The 19297-nt window shown below is 41.4% G+C and overlaps 1 protein-coding gene across 1 annotated transcript in view; it reads left to right on the plus strand.

The window, feature by feature from the left end:
* Positions 1 to 7531: 7531 nt before the first annotated feature.
* Positions 7532 to 19297, plus strand: part of si:ch211-250c4.3 (uncharacterized protein LOC100535981 homolog) — a 31938-nt gene continuing 20172 nt past the window's right edge. The window contains exon 1 of the mRNA XM_042009710.1: positions 7532 to 7784. Within this exon, the coding sequence (XP_041865644.1) occupies positions 7709 to 7784 (76 nt within the window). The 5' untranslated portion in view covers positions 7532 to 7708. The remainder of the gene's footprint in view (positions 7785 to 19297) is intronic.

Here is a 19297-nt window from a genome sequence, read left to right on the forward strand (position 1 = left end):
TTTCATACACTCTCAAAAACCTACATATATTTAACAACGTGAATTTCTTAATAATTACTCACCCTGTAAAATATATTACAGCTTCCCTGCTGGCGCTGCGTCCCCACCCTCGTTTGTAACGTTGTTTTTCACTGAAAGCCCGGCTGTTGCTGTCTTTTTCAGAAAAAGACAGCAGGACACGAAGTAGACTGACTCTGGACAATCAAGACACAAAACACAGCGCATTGATGTTCACCGACACAATCAAGAAACAAAGCACAGTAGGCCGATTCCTGCAGCAAAATTTGGACATAAAATGGTTGAAATAAGATTTACATAAACTTAAATATGCAGTGCTGCATACAAAAAAATCCACGAAACAGCGAGACGGCAGAAGATGAACAGCGATGGGACCTCTGTAGATACCTTCTACCCCCATGCACAGTAGCATTATTCAGCCATGTTATTTTTACGTTTACTCAAGGGTTTGTCTAGTTTTGTTATTTAACTTCTTTATTTTGCACACTGCAGTTTTATGTTGCAAAGCAACTCTGTTTTACTTTTGTGGACAGTTTACATAATTATGTCTGCCTGTTCAATTGATAAGAAATTGTTCCTATTTTGAATTTTCACCAATAAAGTGTTTTTGAAGTATTTTGTCTAGCGTCAATTATATCGTCAATTATATCGTCAGTTATATCGTTATTGCAAATTTTCAAATTTATAAGGTGATAAGTATTTTTGGCCATATCAACCTGCCCTAGTATGCAGTGTTTCAACAAACACTGATGTTTTAACTGACTCTGTATTTGCATGTAAGGTGGTTTCCCTTCATGAGGACTTCTATTGCTTTTGGCACAAATGCTTTACATTTGCTGACAAAAACCACAGATTAAGACTTGTGCCCTAAATTAATGTAAAGCTCTTGGCTCTGGTTTATCCTCTGGGTATTTTATGCAAGACAGTATTAGAATTTGTTTTGCCAAATTAGGGCTGGGTTCAGTACGGCATGATTGTGTTTAATGCATTAATCACTTAATGTTGTTAATTATTTTATGGTACAGTTAACACAGTGTTTTTTTTTCCCCAAGGTTCTTGCTCACTGGCTCTGAACACAGAGAAACCACATGAGGAGGCCAGAGGGGTTCTCCCAGGTCTCCGAGGCTGTCCTGGACATATAATGTCTGGATGGTGACTGGGATTAAAAAAGTCTAAAGCTTCTACCTGCATTTTTACACACACACACACACACACACACACACACACACACACACACACACACACACACACACACACACACACACACACACACACACACACACAAAGAAAAAAAAGGATGACCAAAAATAACAACAGTAACAACAAAAAATGGCTTAGAGCTTTAATGGTTAAATTATTCATCTAATAGCTAAACAACTGCTTGATGTTGACTTCTGCCGCCTGTCTTTAGAGGAGGCGCGATGCAGTCTTTATCTTACTGTCTCTGTCACCTTATCAGTCAACTACACCCTTCTCTACATACAAGGGTGTGTGGGATATCTTGACTTCTGAGCGACCTGAGATCCAGCATGGGTGTGTTGCAACTTCATGACTTGGCTTGTTTTTCTAGCTGGTGAAAAACAGGAGTATTCCAAGTCAGATGATATCCAATAAAGGGTCAATATTTAGAAGAAATGTGATATCTGGACAACAACAATCATAGTTATATAATATAGTCTAGTGGAGGAAGAAAGTTAAGACAGTTTCAGTTCAGTTATTTCTAAGATTAAGAATCAAAATAATAAAAATACCACTGTGACAAAATCTTTATCACATCATCTGATCCATACTTTGGTATTTCCTGAGAGTTGGTAATGAAAGCATCTCATGCCTCTCCTGCCCTTCAACGCTCTGGAAACACTCGACTTGGCTCAGTTACTCCTGAAAACACTCCCTGGGTGGAAAGAAAGGCCCACTGCCACATTCTCAGGTGGTACTATATTTTTGTAGGGGATTTAACAAAATGCTGATCTCAGTTTACCAACTTGTTAACTCCAGCTAAAATGATCACGAATGAAAAACAGCTGCATCTGCCACCTCCAGCTGTGATGCTTGGTAGAGGATTTCCAGCAGTCAATGCATAAGTGGATGTTAAACACATGGTGGCCTACGGTTGGCATGTGTTATCTAATTACTAAACTTCCATCCATCCGTCCATTTTCTGCCGCTGGGGCAGCTGCCTAAGCAAGGAAACCCAGACTTTCCTCTCCCCGGCCACATTCACCAGCTCATCCGGAGGGATCCCGAGGCGTTCCCAGGCCAGCCGAGAGATGTAGTCCGTCCAGCGTGTCCTGGGTCTTCCCCGAGGTCTCTTTCCGGTGGGACGTGCCCGGAACACCTCACCAGGGAGGCGTCCAGGAGGCATCCTGACCAGATGCCCGAGCCACCTCATCTCCTCTCGATGTGGAGGAGCAGCGGCTCTACTCTGAACCCCTCCCGGATCACCGAGCTTCTCACCCTATCTCTAAAGGAGAGCCCGGCCACCCTGCGGAGAAAACTCATTTCGGCCGCTTGTATTCGCGATCTTGTTCTTTCGGGCACTACCCACAGCTCATGACCATAGGTGAGGGTAGGAACGTAGACCAACTGGTAAATCGAGAGCTTTGCCTTTTGGCTCAGCTTCTTCTTCACCACAACAGATCGATGCAGAGTCCGCATCACTGCAGATGCCGCATCGATCCGCCTGTCGATCTCCCTCTCCATCCTTCCCTCACTCCTGAACAAGACCCCGAGATACATGAACTCCTCCATTTGGGGCAGGACCCTATTGCTGACCCGGAGAGAGCGCTCCACCCTTTTCCGGCTGAGGACCATGGTCTCAGACTTGGAGGTGCTGATTCTCATTCCAGCTGCTTCACACTCGGTTGCGAATCGCTCCAGTGAGAGCTGAAGATCACGGCCTGATGAAGCTAACAGAACCACATCTTCCGCAAAGAGCAGAGACCCAATCCTGAGGCCACCAAACCGGATCCCTTCAACACCTCGGCTGCTCCTAGAAATTCTGTCCATAAAAGTTATGAACAGAATCAGAGACAGAGGGCAGCCTTGGCTGAGTCCAACCCGCACTGGAAACAATGCTGATTTACATTACTAAACTTAATAAGCTTATTATGTTATACCTGTCCGGCCCAAAACGTACCTGGGTCCAAATGAAAGCAAACCATAAAAACATTTTTCAGATTGGTTAAAATTTCTCATCAGCAAAATTCCTCCAGTCGACAATAATTTCCATAAATATTACTGTAGGCTCACTGCAAAGGGGTAGACCTATTTCACAGCCAATAAGAAGACCTCAGAGGGATGGAAGATGGGTTCGGGGTGACTACAACCCCTCACCCCTGTGGAGGAGCTCACGGTGAGCATCAACCGGCTGTGCGATAATGAGGGCCATCCCGAGGGGTCCATCATCAGAACCGGGTCCAAATGACTGCAAAGTAACTTTATAAAGTCCACCTACAAAGCCAGATTACAAAGGCGGTGCAGAATCCCCTTCAGTGACTCAACAGAAAGCTGGTTCCTCTGCTTGGTCCACTGGCTCTGCATCAGTGAGAAAACCCTCTCAACATTTGCGTCATGTGATGAAGTGCAAAGACAAACGGCAATCTTCAGCAATTCTGTGTAAGATGTAATACTTTTGGCCTTCTCAAAATATTTGGTCCACTTCTGCTGCACCTGCAGGCTAATAAACTCCTCATCACTGCTGCACCTCTCTGTAAATTTTTCAGATTGGTGACCTGGTAAAAACACTTGACATCATCAGTTGAAAAAATGCCTGTTGAGGATGGTTGTCTCATTTTCTCCAGGGTTGGTTGTAATATATGCAAAAACCCCAGTTTTGGGACATACACGCATGGTGTGATACATACAGTAATTTCTTCTTTTTTTGTAGATAGAAAATGGGCAGAAAGTTTGTCTGGAAGACTACTTCTGGCCAGACACCCCCTGACGTTTCTGTTCTGTTGTATTCTTATATATTGTTCTTGATACTGATTTTCTAATTCTGACACTGATACTGAAGTACAAAAATGATTCAGCCAGTTCATGGTTTAAGTGAAAGAAATACCAGATTTTAGTAGGCCTATGCTGTTCTGTTGGACTGTTTTTACACTCATTTTTATACTGTTTCTTTTAAAGTAATTGTGTCCGTTCTTGATATATGAGAGGTTGTAGCCTCAATAAATGAATTTTTTCAACTAAAATATTACATGGCATGGCTCAGCAAGGTAGAGTGGTCGTCTTGTAACCTGAGGGTTGCCAGTTCGATCCTCGGCCAAGTCGAGTTCATGTCGAGGTGTCCTTGGGCAAGACACCGAACCCCTGACTGCTCCTGATGGGTCGTGGTTGAGCGCCTTGCATGGCAGCTTCCGCCATCAGTGTGTGAATGTGTGTGTGAATGGGTGAATGTGATGTATAATGTAAAGCACTTTGGGTATCGTTCCAGGTACAATAAAAGCGCTATATAAATACGGATCATATACCATTTACATTAAACGCTTTAAATGAAAAGATTTCAATAAAATCTACACTTTTTCAGTTGACTTTTTTTTTTGTTTAATCCTCGTTGAAATAGCATTGGTTAGTTGTCACGAAAGCTCATGTTGTATTTGGCAGTCCATATCTTTGGAACAGATTTATATTGAGGAGTGAAAAGTTCATTAATTTTGACATGACACTTTCGGCTTCCGTTAGAGATTAAAATCTGAGGTTACCAATTTCTGAGAATTGAAATGAAAGTAAAAAGTGTGACAGCCAACTGTGTTCTCCCCTACTCCAGACATGCACCGTACAAGCCTTGCACATCAGCACAGAACTGGTCAGGTCCTTACCAAGTCCATCTCTACACTTTTGGGCCAGTAGTTCCTTAAATTTAAGGGACATGAAGCTGTTGCTCTTCCTTTCAAGAAGAATGTTGTGGATACTGTTCAGTGTTTTCTTCACCTCAGTAATGGACGTGCTCTCTTTTTCCATTTCTTGAATGTGGGTGTGAAACACAGACATGCGTCTCTTGACTCTTGATTACTGTTCGTGGTTTGTGCTTTGACAGTAAGAATGCCATTAAAGGCAAAATACGTAGCACTGACACCTAGTGTTTTAAATCAGAACTGCAGTCTAAAGAGAAAAACACGGACAGCGTTCGTCCTCCCCTCGGAGAGTTTCTGTAGGTTGGCGGTTTGTGAGAGGACGGTTCTTTTATACGGTCTATGAAGGACGGAGAACTTAGCGCCAGCAAACATCATGATCAGGAGCGAAGATGATTCACACACAGGAAGTTGCTGTGCTTTGCAATGCTAGCGCTAATTTCATGCGCTAATTTCCGTTAGCATAAAACAGAGTGTAAACAAAAGCTACATTAATCAACAAATGTTTTCCCTTAGTCTCACTTCATAAATGAATTTGGTAGTAATTTCATAAGTTTATAAGGACAAACACAGTATTCATTCGGTCCAAACATCATTACATTTGTTGTTGTAAACTAACAGGCCACCAGTTTACTCCACTAATACGTCCATACAGTCACACACATTCATTTATTGAGTGCCGAGAAATAAATTAGACTAAAATCTTTGTAAATCAAGATAAACTTTTGGGTTAATTTAAGCAAAATTCTGGTGTTTACCTGTCGAGGGGAAACTTTGCCAGCTCAGACTTCTCCACCTTTCAAAAGATTCTCCAATATTGATCCTCATTTTATCTTTGGTGGTTTGCTTTTTTAGCAGGATGCCAAGGCCTTTTAGGTTTTTCTGAAACTATTTCTGGTCGCTTCTTTTACCAGCTTCCATACCTGCAGGCTGCTGCTCTTTTACCCACATAAAATACCAAACGCTGCCTTGTTTGGTAACCGTGGGGAGTCGCATATGATTGGTTAAGGAACCAGGAAGTAGGAAAGAGCAACACGGTGCACCCAAGTTATTCCGACACAGAACTCTTATTTTGAAGGAGAAAAACTTGACAAAGACATAGTTGATGTAGGAGACAGATTGTTTATAGGAAAGCTTCCTTTTATCCCTCGCAGCATTTAAAATGATTTTTTAGGAAAAAAATCCAAATTTTTCAGCCTTTAAAGCTGGAAACATCTGTATCCTCCTCTCAATGCCAGGGCACAGAGACAGCCTGCTGTGGGAAAGCCTCCTTCTATATTCAGTGTCAACAAACTCACAGTACTCCTTCAGGTTATCTGTGTGCTGTGTAAATGTGGAAATGCTGGTACATTTTGAACATGATGTTCTCAAGGTCAGTATCTGTTGTGTCAAACCATGATGAACACAATTATTTAAAGGTTGTGCTGTGCAATCCCAACCAGAGTCTTGTTCTGCAGTGAACTCTACAGATTTGCAAACACATTCATCTCGTCGGATTGTGTTGCAGGTGCCTTCAGTGTTTCAGTGAGAAACTGTACGATGGTTTCTGCTGTCTCACTGGGTGTATTTTTAACCTCAACCTCATTTTTGTTTGCACACCACCCTTATTCCAGTCAAACTACTAGATTAGGATTGGGAATATTTCCTCTGCGCCATGGTTAGTCCCACCTGTTGAAACCCTACAGTACCGGATTTCTTTCAGAGCTTCCTGAGTGACATTGATGGTGCTATCGCACCACTGACCACAGCCTGGGTCTTGGTGTGAGCACTGCTAAACCTTTTAGTTCTGGAAACGCCTTTTTTAGCAACACATTTGTGGACCTGTAGCTGCTGTGGTGCTTCACATTATGACATGTCAGCACACCTTCTGCTGCATTTAAGGCATCCTCTTTTTTCCAGGTGTGAGAAGGAACTCCAATCAAACAAAGTTGGTGCAGCAGTTTTAAAGCTGTAAAGTGATTAGATTCCAATAAAAACACAATTTTGGATGATAGATTATATTTTTCTCTCACTGTCATTTGATTTAGTTTCACACTGCGCCTTTAATGTTTTAGGTTAATTGTCAGTCCTGAACCTTGTGATGGACTGGTAACATGTCCAGGCTGAACCTGCCGCTCACCTGCTAAATGCTGGGTTAGGCTCCAGCTTCCCTGCAACCCTTAATGGACGAAGCTGTAGATAATGAATGAATGAATGTCAGTCCTGAAACCCTCACTTGTTACCTGTAAATCTGTCTCCTCTCCAATCTTTCTTTGACTGTGTGACAGGAATACTATTTAATATTTTCTCAGAATTCCCTGCAGCTAGTTAGAATCAGGCCTTCTTCCAACCAGAGAAGAGTTAGAACTTTTCTAATTATCATTGTGTGTGTGTGTGTGTTTTTTTTTACAATGTAAAACAAGAACATTAAAAGTCCTAAACTGTTGGCTTGTGTTTCACATTCTTTAAAGCATCTGGTGCCTCTTGTGTATTTTTAACAGCAACCATGAAATAAAAGTCAAATTTTCAGCCCCCGCTTTAACTATTTTCCTTCTAGCTCTTGTTGCTCCTTGTTCACCTTCAGGCATCTCCCCCTGCTCCTCCTCCTCCTGAAGTCCCGCCCTCTTCTCTCTGCTGGGCTGGAGGAGTTGCTCACATTCAGACACAAGTCCAGCAGACATGCAGACACAGGTAGCATGACACGGTGGAGATCTCTCTCTTTTTGTTTTTACAGCTGTGGTTCAGAGCAGAGTAATGCTCTTTTAACCATGATGAGGAGCCTCTGAGGAAGATTTTCTCTCTTTCGACTCAGTATTTGAATTTTCCAGCTCTTCACTGACAGTTTCAGCAACATGAGTATGAAAAAGAAGAAGGGGCTGGTCATCAGCTGGCACAAGTCAATGTCCATCTTGGCTCCTTGGAGGAAAGGTAAAATCACCCGATTACTCTCCATCTTTTCACAAATTAGACCAACCAGTCCTTGAACAAGTTAGTTAAAGCAGCTAACCTGACAGTGTGAGCGGCCAGGTGTGATTTGTTCCTCATCACTCCTCAGATGTCATGTCCACCTGAAGACTCGTCCATCAGTCTGTCTCTGTGAGGATGTCTGAGCTGTGTTTTGTCCTGAGGCTGAATGAATTTAGTCCTGAGCTGAAGACGTGTGAAACTCTCTGAGTTGAGTTTAATGTTGATGAGAAGCAGATGTGACAGTCTGTTCAGACTTTAATTCAACTCCCACAAGTAGATAAATGTTTGTGTCTAAGAGACAAATAATATCACGTCAGTTCTAAAAATAGCTTTTTAAAAGCCAGTCTTTCATTTTCTCCGCTCATCGTTAAACTCTTCTGGTCTCCTTCCATTAGATGAGGCTTGAATGAAAAATGAGAGCTGTAAATAATGTGTCTGTGTGGCTGCCTCGACATAAAAGACATGGATACCACATGTTTATACCTCCTCCTCCTCCATGGGCCTGCTGTAACAGGAGAACTGGATGTCAGCTAGAAAAACACAACACAGCTGTTAAAAGTGATCATTTTAACGGTCTGGTTCTACGGTGGCTCTTTGGGGTCTGAAGCTTTCATTGTGGGTCCATTTCTGACTCTGTGAACCCTTCTGTTCCACCAGCTGCAGTTATTAAATTTTAGTTGTTGTTTTCACACAAAGCCAATAACCAGCCAGTAGCATAATGACTTATTACAGGTTCGGCTCAAAGATTTATTATGTTTTTGGCAAATTATTGTGTTGTTGACTGTATTACATCATTTTTTGCTACATCCTTTTAGCTCCTAAACCTGACCATGAAATGCTGGTCATTGTTGTTGTCACATCAGAGGTAGAAACCACTAGCAAACAGGCTGATAAGCACCACTAAAACCATCCTCACCAGTTCTGAAAACAGCTGATTTCTGCTGCTGCAGACTAGTTGACTGAAAGCAGAGATGAAATCAGCTTTGTTCATCTGCTGGACTAAGCTGACTGAGGCTAAAAACCTTGTTAGACTACAGAATTAATGCTGTATGTCTACATTTTAGGCAAAAACATAACAGTTTAAGGAGTTTTTAGGTTTTTGGTCACAGTTTCTACTTGTGATCACCCCTGCTCGTCTGATCCGTTGCTGGAGTCAGGATTTGGGTTCGGGGCTTTAGGTTTAGGAATGCAGTATAAACTGAAGAGCTGTCAGCTGGTGTTACAGCCATCTTTACGGTCAGGAAGCCAGTCACAACCTGAGGAGACTCTGCAGCAACCCACCGAGCATTGCCAGTCTCATCCTTCTGTCTTTTCTTATCCCAGCATCGGGTTTTTCTGCATTCCACATCCCAGCCCGGCTCGGCTGTCACTGCCAGCTTATTTACAGTATGAGCCTCCACACCTGCCAAGGAGAAAATCCCTGCGATGTTTTCTTGTGTCGGGATGATAAGTGTGCTTATTGTTGCAGCTGTGAGGGAGCTCCTTTGCTCTGCTTCCACACAGTCACATTGTTTGCCTTGTTACTTAGAGGAGGAAGAAAGGGCCATTGTAAAGATAACACAGTGTATACAGTTCAGCAGGGAGCCGACGCTCGGTGTGTCATTTTATCTCAGAAGAGGTTTGGGAGGGAGCTGGAGATCGTTTGAGGAGCCAAACCTGGATGAAACAACAAAAAACTGTAACCTGACCCGACCGGCTGAAATCTGAGGCTCTTTGAAAAGAAATGCTTCAGTTTTTGTCAAATTCCAGAGGAGTCGATGTGCAGATGCAGAAATATGCAGATTACAGCCTCATTTGTTTTACATCACATTACGTTCCATTTAACAGCAACAGGTGAAGATGAAAGATGCTGCTGAGCTGTAACGACTGCATCTTTAAGCCATACACATTTCCTACAATACGCATCAATTAATTCACGTTTCATTTCATCCTTTTTATCCAAGATGCCTCATTGGAAGTGAAAATAAATGTTTACCAAAGAGGAGTAAAAATAAAATAGACATAAGACCTTGTAACTATAAAGTCACTTTAGTCATGCATTTCTTAAATATATCTTTAAACCTTGTTTATCTGCTTTTATTGCTCTAATTAAATTTTTTTATTGTATTTAATTCTATTCCAGTCTTTTTAAAAAATATTTTCCTAATTTCTTACTCTATTTATTTAGTTTCATATAGTTGTAAATAAAAGTAGGCGTTAGGGGTTAAATGTTAAATGGCTCCTGTGGTTCAGCTGAAGGAAAATGAGCCACATTCATCCTTCGTGTTGCTGCTGTGTTTCAGGAAATGGTTGAGGGGTGACAGTGGACTAAACCTCCTGTGGAAGAATAAAGAAACATGCTCAGTGTGTCTGCACCAGACCAAGTGAAATAAACCGAAGCCGTTCAGGCTCCAGAATCTTATCCATATATGTCCACGTGGACCTCAGTTTGTTCTCTGAGAGGAAAAAATGCTTTTGATGGATGAGAAGTCAAAGCTGAATCTGTCAAAGGAAATGATCACGGAGGGGTTTTGACTTGAGTTACAGTCCTTCTGCACATTCTTCTCTTATCTAAACGGTTTCTGATAGGACAGAGCAGAGCTGGGGGCCCCGTTAACTGTGATAAGTGAAGGTGGTCTGGGTTTCATCCTCAGGTTCGAGGGTCCGGCTGCACCACGTGGTGAGGATTGAGACCACAGTGAGAGATGGTGCAGGTGGGCTTCCCGTCATTACCCCCTAAATCCAGAATACACTTGGATTTCAGTCTTTTTTGTTTTTCATTCTCTTCATGAAAGAAAAGCATTTTCTTGTGAACATGATGGTCCGTTCAGGGCTGGAGAGACGGATCTGGTTAAGCTCAGACAGCTGCAAACTAATCCGACTTCACGTCGTCCGTTCAGAAGTCTGCTGTACGTGTTCACCAGCAGAGGTTTTTCTAACAACCTTTAACTGAATCAACCTTTTAAAATATAGATCTAATGATTTAACTGTAAATTTAAGCTGACAACGTAAAACCACTCAGTTTCCTTCATAGTTTCACAATATGTTTTCATTTTCCAAACTTTTTTTTCTTTTAAGTCTTTTTCTTTTAATATGCAGTCTTGTGAATAATTCCATTTTTTATAATAAATTATTGAAAAGCTAAAAAAATTAATTGTGAATTCTAACCAGACTGGTTATTTAGGTAAAGAGTAATTCTCCAATGTCAGGCCGTCCTTCCTGGATCAGTACATAATCCCTGGCTTCTCCTCTAACAGCAGATGGTCAGCGGTCAGTGTTGACCACTGACCACCCACAATCCACCTGGGCTGTAAAAATAGTTGTCTTGTCACAGCTTGTCTATGAGCTGCTGTATTCTAAGGCAACAACTGATTCAACAGGTTTTCCCCAAGGAAACACACACTCAGGATCAGTCAGCACACACACCTGTTGTTCAGGTGAAGCCTTCATCTGGAAACGACTGGAGGTCTGAGGGAGAGGCTGGACACACCTGGAGATGGTTCAGTTAAATATGATGCTACCATAGTTTAGTGACATGTCCAGAAATCATATTTTCCCAAAAAACCACAAGAAAGCTGAACGACCCGTACAGGACTGGACTGATCCGGATCAAACTCAAGCAGCTATTCAGCTAAAGGACAGCTGGAAGCCAGAGCTGGCTAGATGTTTCCCCGTGTTTCTAAATTCTCTACTCAGCCTAAAAAGACATGTTCAAAACCACTTTTATAAATTAGTTTCCAGAAAGAAGCCTCCCAGGTCCTGGTTGAGGTCCTGTATCCTCCAGAGAAATCCAGAGTTATTATGTAGGATTTATTTATTCTTTACAGAGCAGAGCAGATTTAGATGGAATGAGACGTCTTAGTTACTTTACTCTGTTTCTTTAAAATAAATCCAACTTAAAGACCTATAAAGAGCATTGATGAGATTTTACACATTCACAGTGATGGGAAATTAAAGAACGCAGAATAATCTGACAAAAACTGTACCAAGAACATCTGTAATTGTAACAGACTGGACTTACTCGATCTGACTGGTTTGGACTGGAAGTTGTAACTAAGGACCGGTCTTTAAACTGGGCTAGTCGTGTCCCAACCGTTACTCCATGAGAGTGATCCTGGAAACTCCTGATCCTAAGTCTTTCTCCTCTGGCACAGTAGCAGAACTTACTGTTTCGAACATAGCATTAACTCTGGACCTGTGGTATCTGAAAGCTGTCTGAAACGCGTGCTGAAGGGAATGTGCTCCAGTCAGAGCCCCGATGGTTTTCTGAACCTGACCAGTATAGTTTCCAACTAAGTCCAACCAGAAAGTGACAGAAAGTGTTTTAGTGAAGACTTGCTGTTGTCATGGATGGATGTGAGGGCCCAAACGCAGGATGGAGAGGCCGGAGGCAGACGGAAATCAGAAACAAGGGGTTTAATCCAGAATCATGAGCAGACATGACGGGAAACAGGACAGATGATGTGACAAAGGAAAACTGAAACCATATACATATACAGAGAAGCCAACAGGGAACAGGTGAAGTGAATCTGCAATTAAACCAGGTGAGCTAACGAAGGGGAATGACCTACAAAATAAAAGAGGAAACCGGACAATGAACCCATAAAGAGCAACACTAAACCAAAGCACACAGACCACGACAGCTGTGTTATTAACCAAACGTGACTCTTGAATTTGTGGATAAACTTTATGGTATCTGATGGTAACAGCTGGAATTGGAATTTGATTAGCTGATAGTGGAGATGTTTAAATAGACTTCAGTTCTGTATTTGTTTAAGATGCCAGACTTAGATGTAAAACTGTGGAGTTTAATGTTGCCTCTCACACGTCTGGGATTTAAGCACAGTTCAACAAGACTATTTAGACTATTTAAATTTATTTACAGAGAACACAAAATTTATTTAAACAAAATCTACAACAAAACAAAAAAAGTTTAGAAACCTTCCTGCTGTTGGAGCCATGTTTGACTCACTGGCTGCAGAAATTTGACTCAGGGATGTGTAGGCATGTTCTTTCATATCCCAACACCACCTGGCCTCTGTAAACCCCTGGATGAAGCCTGTCTTTTCCCTCCAGCCTTCTGGGTATTTCAGAGTTTTTTCTCATGAAGCTTGAGCCCAAGGCATCGGTGGAGGGCAGGAGGCCAACCAACCTACTCTACTTAAACCGGGACGAGTAGCTCTGCTTGGAATGTGAAACAAATAAGATGGGAAATAGCTGAGGGATGTTTTGAAGCAGAAAGATGGTTTAGGATGAGTCGGGGACAAGCTGGGGGTGGACTGGCTGTAATAATACGCTGTCAGGTTTAGTTGGGCTGGAAATGGGCTGAGTCAGCCTGTGGGAATAATTACAGGATAGAAGATGTGTTTGTGTTGTTTGTGAAGGATGACGTCACCTAGATCAGGACAACACCTGTCCCGCTGACGGTGACTGGATGGAGGGGATTGAAGAGACAGACAGGGATTGGATCACAATAGCAAGAAGCCAGATTACACGGCTGAGTTGACGGGATGACTTCAGTGTGTAATTAAAGTCAACCTTCTTATTGTCCTCCAAAGAACAGTCATGCACTGGAAACTACGTCAGATAACACAGAGGACTCTCCACAGAGACTCGGAAATAGTGTGGCAGAGGAAAAAAGTGAATTCTCCGGCTTCCTGCAATGTGCAGATGAATTCTTGGGCTGTGATGTCACTGAAAACAGATCAGATTCCAGCTATTGCTGCTAACTGAGAAAAGACGAACTCTACGGTGCAGCAGCTGACTTCCTCAGAGCTTTGCTGGGATCACGTTCACATAAATACTTTATGATCTACGTTACAGACAGACAACCTGGGCTACTTTTCTGATGTGGCTGTAGTGTGCTGCATATTCACTTCTGCCACCGTCCAGGAAAATGAAGAGTTTCCACCAGTCCAAGGAAACTACGTACTGTGACCCACATTGATGGCCTAGACTGGATGTGTTTTCATCAAGCTGCTGAGAGGTGATGAGTCTCTTTCATCTTCATACCAGTCTTCTTCTGGATCACCTCAGAAGGGAGGCATCCTAACCTGATATCTCTCGTTCTTTCTGTCACTACTCACAGCTGGTGACCATAGGTGAGGGTAGGAACATAGACTGACCAGTAAATCGAGAGCTTTGTCTTTTTACGTAACTCTTTCCTCACCAGAGAGACAGTTTCCACATCACTGCAGCTGCTGCACGCATCTGCCTGTTGATCTCCTGCTCCATCCTGCCCTCTTTCCTAAACAAGACCCGAGGTACTTGAACTCTGGCACTTGGAGCAGGATCTGATTCCCAACCCAGAGAGGACACTCTGGCTGGTGATCATGGTCTCAGATTTGGAGATGCTGATTCTCATTCCAGACGCTTCACACTTGGCTGTGAATCTCTCCAGTGAGAGCTGAAGGTCACGGCCCGATGAAGCAAACAGAACCACATCATCTGCAAAAAGCAGACACCAAACCGGACCCCCTCAACACCTTGTCTGCACCTAGAAATTATGTCCACATTCTGCTGTTCTCAGGTGCAAACAGTTGGTCTTCTGTTTTTCCCTTCATAAACTTCCATGGTCGCCAGGATACCTGCTTGTTTCTCATGTTTCTGACCTGCTCCGTCGTGCTGGTCTTCAGGGATGTGATGCTAGAGGAAAGATAAAGCGGTGCACATGCTATTAAGATTCCAGGCTGTTCTAGGAGTCACCATTTGATGGGAATGCCTGTAATTCTTCACCAATGAGCCAATAAAAAACATCAAAGCTTCCTCCAACCCTGGGGCCTCATTCTTGACTGAGGCCCGGTGGAAACGTCACAAAAACAGAAATGTGTGTTTCTCTGGCTCAGGGCAGGATTGTAGCTATACTGTTCCAGAACTGACCTTAACATGTCTTATCTCACATTTCTGTGCTCAACTAAACATTAAAATGCTTCTGTGGAGTGGGTGCAGGTCCTGAAAGCCACATGACCAAACCCTGACATCTGTAGAAACTGTAGTCAGTGAATTTATTCTGAATTTGTCTCAGAAACCTTCAATCAGATTTGGGGTTTTTCTGGCTTTTTGCTTCTATGTGATAAATATTGTAGATATAAGAACATTCTATAAGACCAAACCAAACAACTCCGGCTCTTTATAGAGTTACTTCTCTTCAGGTTGTCTTCTGAAAAAACCAGGTTGAGTCGTCTCACCATCGATCATTTAGAAAGTCAGATGGTTTATTTTATTCCTGTAAATATGGACATGAGGTAACGCTGTCCCAGTGGTAGCTGGGATGGACTTCAGCTCCTCTTTTTTTGTAACTTACATTCGTAATTATGTCAAATAAATACGTTCAAATGAGAAACGTTGCTGGTTTCTGTGGAAAAGCAAAGATAAGTTTGTCCTCATGAATAATAACATGAACCCTTCTCGGACAGCTGGGAGTGGTTTGTGTTTCATAACGATTGTTTTCATGACTGCTGACTTTAATCATCACACTCTGATGGGAGCAGTAAACACTCATTTGTGCCACCATACACATAAATGCTGAATGAACTCCAAATTTAAACTGAGGTAAAAAAATAAAACAAACAAACAAACAAAAAACAGGGACAGGAAATGAATTTTCTAGGTCACACAAAGCAACAACAACTCGCTTATTTTTACCTACAGCAGCAGGATAGAAAAGTGGAAACAACTCTGGAAAGTTTTCTACGGTGGCCGGGAAGTCCAAAACAACATATATAAACAAATATATATTGAGTGAAATGCTTTTACATTTTTGCGTAATAGAAACATAATAGAAACCATATTTACATTTACAGAACAAAACTAAGTTTATTTGTTCAGCACATTTCATGTACAATTCAAAGTGCTTCATATAAAACATTAAAAGCTGGAAGCAATAACAAAGTTTAAGAGAAATAAAAGAAATGAAATAAAAACAGAAAGACTAAAATAAAATAGATAAAAAGCACAAAATAAAGTTCCATTGTGGGGAATTTAACAGTTGTTCTGATACAAGGCAGCAAATAGAAAAGTGTTTCTATTTGAGGGACCCCTGCATGTACGTCTTAGAAGACGAGTCCTGAAAACACTTTTACTGAAGATCAGAAGATGATGTGAAGGTAGGACGGGTTCATTATAACAGTAGTCACACATGCTGAAGGCCGTCAGAAAAAAGTTAATCGTGTTCCAACGTACGTGCAGAGAAGTGTACACTGTCGCCCCCTGTGGTCATAGATTCTGATGGGTGACAGATTTTGGTGAAACACCTGTCTTTCTTACTGTGTTTCGTGAACTTGAAGGTGTTTCACGTCAGTGGAAAGTTGCTTTATCGTTGGTAAAAATTTTAAAAAACGTTTTCAGAACTTTGTAAAACTGTTTTGCAGTTGCACATGTAAGTCTGCTTCAAGGATTGCAAACGTGTTTCACGTCTTGTACGGATGTTCTTTCTGAAACGGAACATTGTTGTCCTTGGTAAACGTGTTTTGGCTTTGTAGCTTTGTTTTGTAAATATAAATATGGTTTCTATGATGTAAATATGTTTCACAAAAATGTTAAAGTGTTTTACTCGATGTAATATTGTTTTGCACTTCCTGGCCACCGTAGATTTCTGTTTGCTGCATATAAAATATAAGAAATGAGTCTTTAAACAACCAAACATAAACATTCATGTTAAAAATAATAATCTAAGATGAATGATTTAAAGCCGTATGTATCATATGTGATACAGCTTCTGAGACCTTTTGCATCATTTTAAGGTAAAAATGTGGCTCAAAACCCTGTTTTACACAGTCTGATACTTGTCTTCTTTCCCCCGGTGGACGACGTTTTACATGGTAATAAAAGATAAATATTGAATATATTGAAATATTGAAGGGACAAATAAAGACTTCAGATAAAAAAATGGGTCGGGCTTTAAAGGGTTAAACCCAGTGGCTGTGCCGAAAAGTCTTTATGATTTCGTTTTCAGACAGATAAACATGGAATGTGTGCGATTATTAATCATGTCTTGAATTTATATGCCTTTATTTATCCTGGTTTCATTCATCTCACTGAGGCCCTCACATCCATCCGTTATGAACAGTGAAATCTTATTTCTACAGCACCGATTCACTCACTGCAAAAACGAACTCTCCTAATATATGAAGGAAAAAAATAACATTTCCCACTAACTCCAGGTCCTTTATCAAGTAAAAACCTCAAACCTTTAGTTTCTCTTGTGAGACAGAAACACTGGAAGAAACATTGGCAGGAAAGTTGAGAAGGTTTTTTTTCTTAAAAGAAATGTTTCATAACTTGTTTAAAGATATTTCTCACGTCGAAAGTCCAGAAATGTTTTCTCATTTCAGGAAATCTTCCCAGGTGTAATTATTTCACTGGATAATCTGGATCTTGTTATTTCAAGTGTTTTTTTTACTCGTATTATAACTTATTTTTGCTGTGGATGCTCCTGACTCACAACTCAAGTCTTTTACTGGTAAATGTGTCTCATTTTCATCTTTTCCTTCCTGCTAGAAGAGTGATACGCTATATAATGAGTGTGGCTGTTTTTCATGTAGAATCTGATTTATTCACTAGAATCTGCTGCTAAATAAACAGTGTGAATCAGGAAGGACTGCAGCTGGTTTTGAAAGGCCTGAGCAAACAGAGGACGAGAGCTGCTGTAGAAACTGATACGAACAGGCTCGTATCAGTGTGTTTTCAGACCTGCTCACGTTCAGCAGAAACATTTCAGTTATTTTTCAGGATTGTGGGTGTGGTGGTGTTTTGACAAGCAGCTGATTTTGCAACCAAAACAAGATGTTTGGAAACAAACTTTTATGCCGGGACGTTGTTAATCCAAAGCATCATTAAGTGTATGTTGTTTACTTCAGAACCGGCTCCAGTAGAAGGTCAGATTCCCATTTAATGACGGAGAATCATTCAGCAGTGTTAGGCCTCCACCCTCAGCTAACAACATCCCAGATAAACCACACATGAACTCCATTTACCACCAACGGCTTCTATTTTCATTCTCTGGATAAACAGTGGAGCAGGTTTTTATTAAAGATCTTAAAAAACCAAGGCCTGCATCTTATGTCAGCCTAAAAGTCTTTCTGATCTGGTTTTAGACTGATAGCAAGAGCAGAACGTAGAAGATTATAAATCATGTCTCTAAGTTCTTACTTAGTTACGATAACCTGGTTGTTTACAAGCACATTAACATCAATGATCTCAGTGAGACTCTGACATCATTTAGTATCTTTCACACCCAGTTTTTTTTTATCTGTAAACGACCTCCCAGAACCAAATGATCTGACTTTGTCAGGAAAAACACTGAACTTGAGAAGATCCAGATGATCCTGCCGGAGCAGGAAAACCATCACACCTGGGAAGATTTCCTGAAACAAGACAACGTTTCTGGAGAGAAAGTGGTGAAACAAGATGATTCTTGTTGGCAGTGGCGCAGGTGGTGCAGTGGGTCAGCCAGTAACTGGGAGGTTGTTGGTTTGAGTCCCACTCCTTGGGCAAGGCATCTCACCCTCCTTGCCTCCATTCTGCTGGACTTTGGTGGCGCAGACTGATGAGCTGCTGCCATATTTCCACCAGCCTGCTCCAGGAACCGACTGCTTACCAGTGAATTGATAATAACGATGGATTCATGTGAAGTAATTAGAATCAGTGTAAACACTTTGTCTGTAAATTAATAGATATTCTTAAATCAACTGAATCATCTTGTTAACTTTCTCTTGTTTTCAGATCTTTTCTCTCAAAGTGAGACAGTTTGGGGGTTTTAACTTAATAAATTATTATATTTTTAGAAAATCTTATCAAGTGTAATTACCTTCCTGCACTGACAGATTATTTTACTGGTTATAGTCTGAATCTTCTCATGTTTTCGTTTCCCTTCGTATTAAGAAAAATCATTTTGAGCTCCAGACTTCTCATCTGTGAGGAAGACAGCATCACATTTTCCACTTCAGTGAAATTTTAATCTTATGTTTGCTTTGGTTAAATCTCCAAATCTTCCAGCAGAAAGTTGCTCAGCCTTTTTAGAGTTTTTAATTATTTGACAAGCCAAATAAAACATCCCAACACAACAGAGACATTTAAAAAAGAGCTAATTTTTCCTTTTATTGTCTTAAAATTCAGAGTTTGGAAGGAAGACAGAATGTAATGTGACTGAAGTATCAGATTACTCACAGTGAGGACTCGCGTGGCTGCTCCCTGTAATGGTCATAAGTGGAGCTTCACTTCAAAGCCGGACAGTCGGGTCGGCCACACTGACAAATTGGATCAGTCCTGTGGTCTCTGAGTGGAAGAATTCAGGATTATATAAAGACCAGGCCTTGGGTTTTAGTCCAACATCAAACCAGGGTTGGTGGGTAGGATCAAACAGCTCCGTCCAGCCCAGTGTTAGTGCGAGGGAGGGTAAAATACCTGAGTTTCTACAGTCCTTCATTTAGTCTCTAAATGCTCTTCAAATGAATCATGAGGCTGAGCCGAGTGTTATATAATCTAGTTCCTGCTGA

This window comes from Melanotaenia boesemani, chromosome 16 (genome assembly GCF_017639745.1).
Source record: "Melanotaenia boesemani isolate fMelBoe1 chromosome 16, fMelBoe1.pri, whole genome shotgun sequence".
Classification (NCBI taxonomy): domain Eukaryota; kingdom Metazoa; phylum Chordata; class Actinopteri; order Atheriniformes; family Melanotaeniidae; genus Melanotaenia; species Melanotaenia boesemani.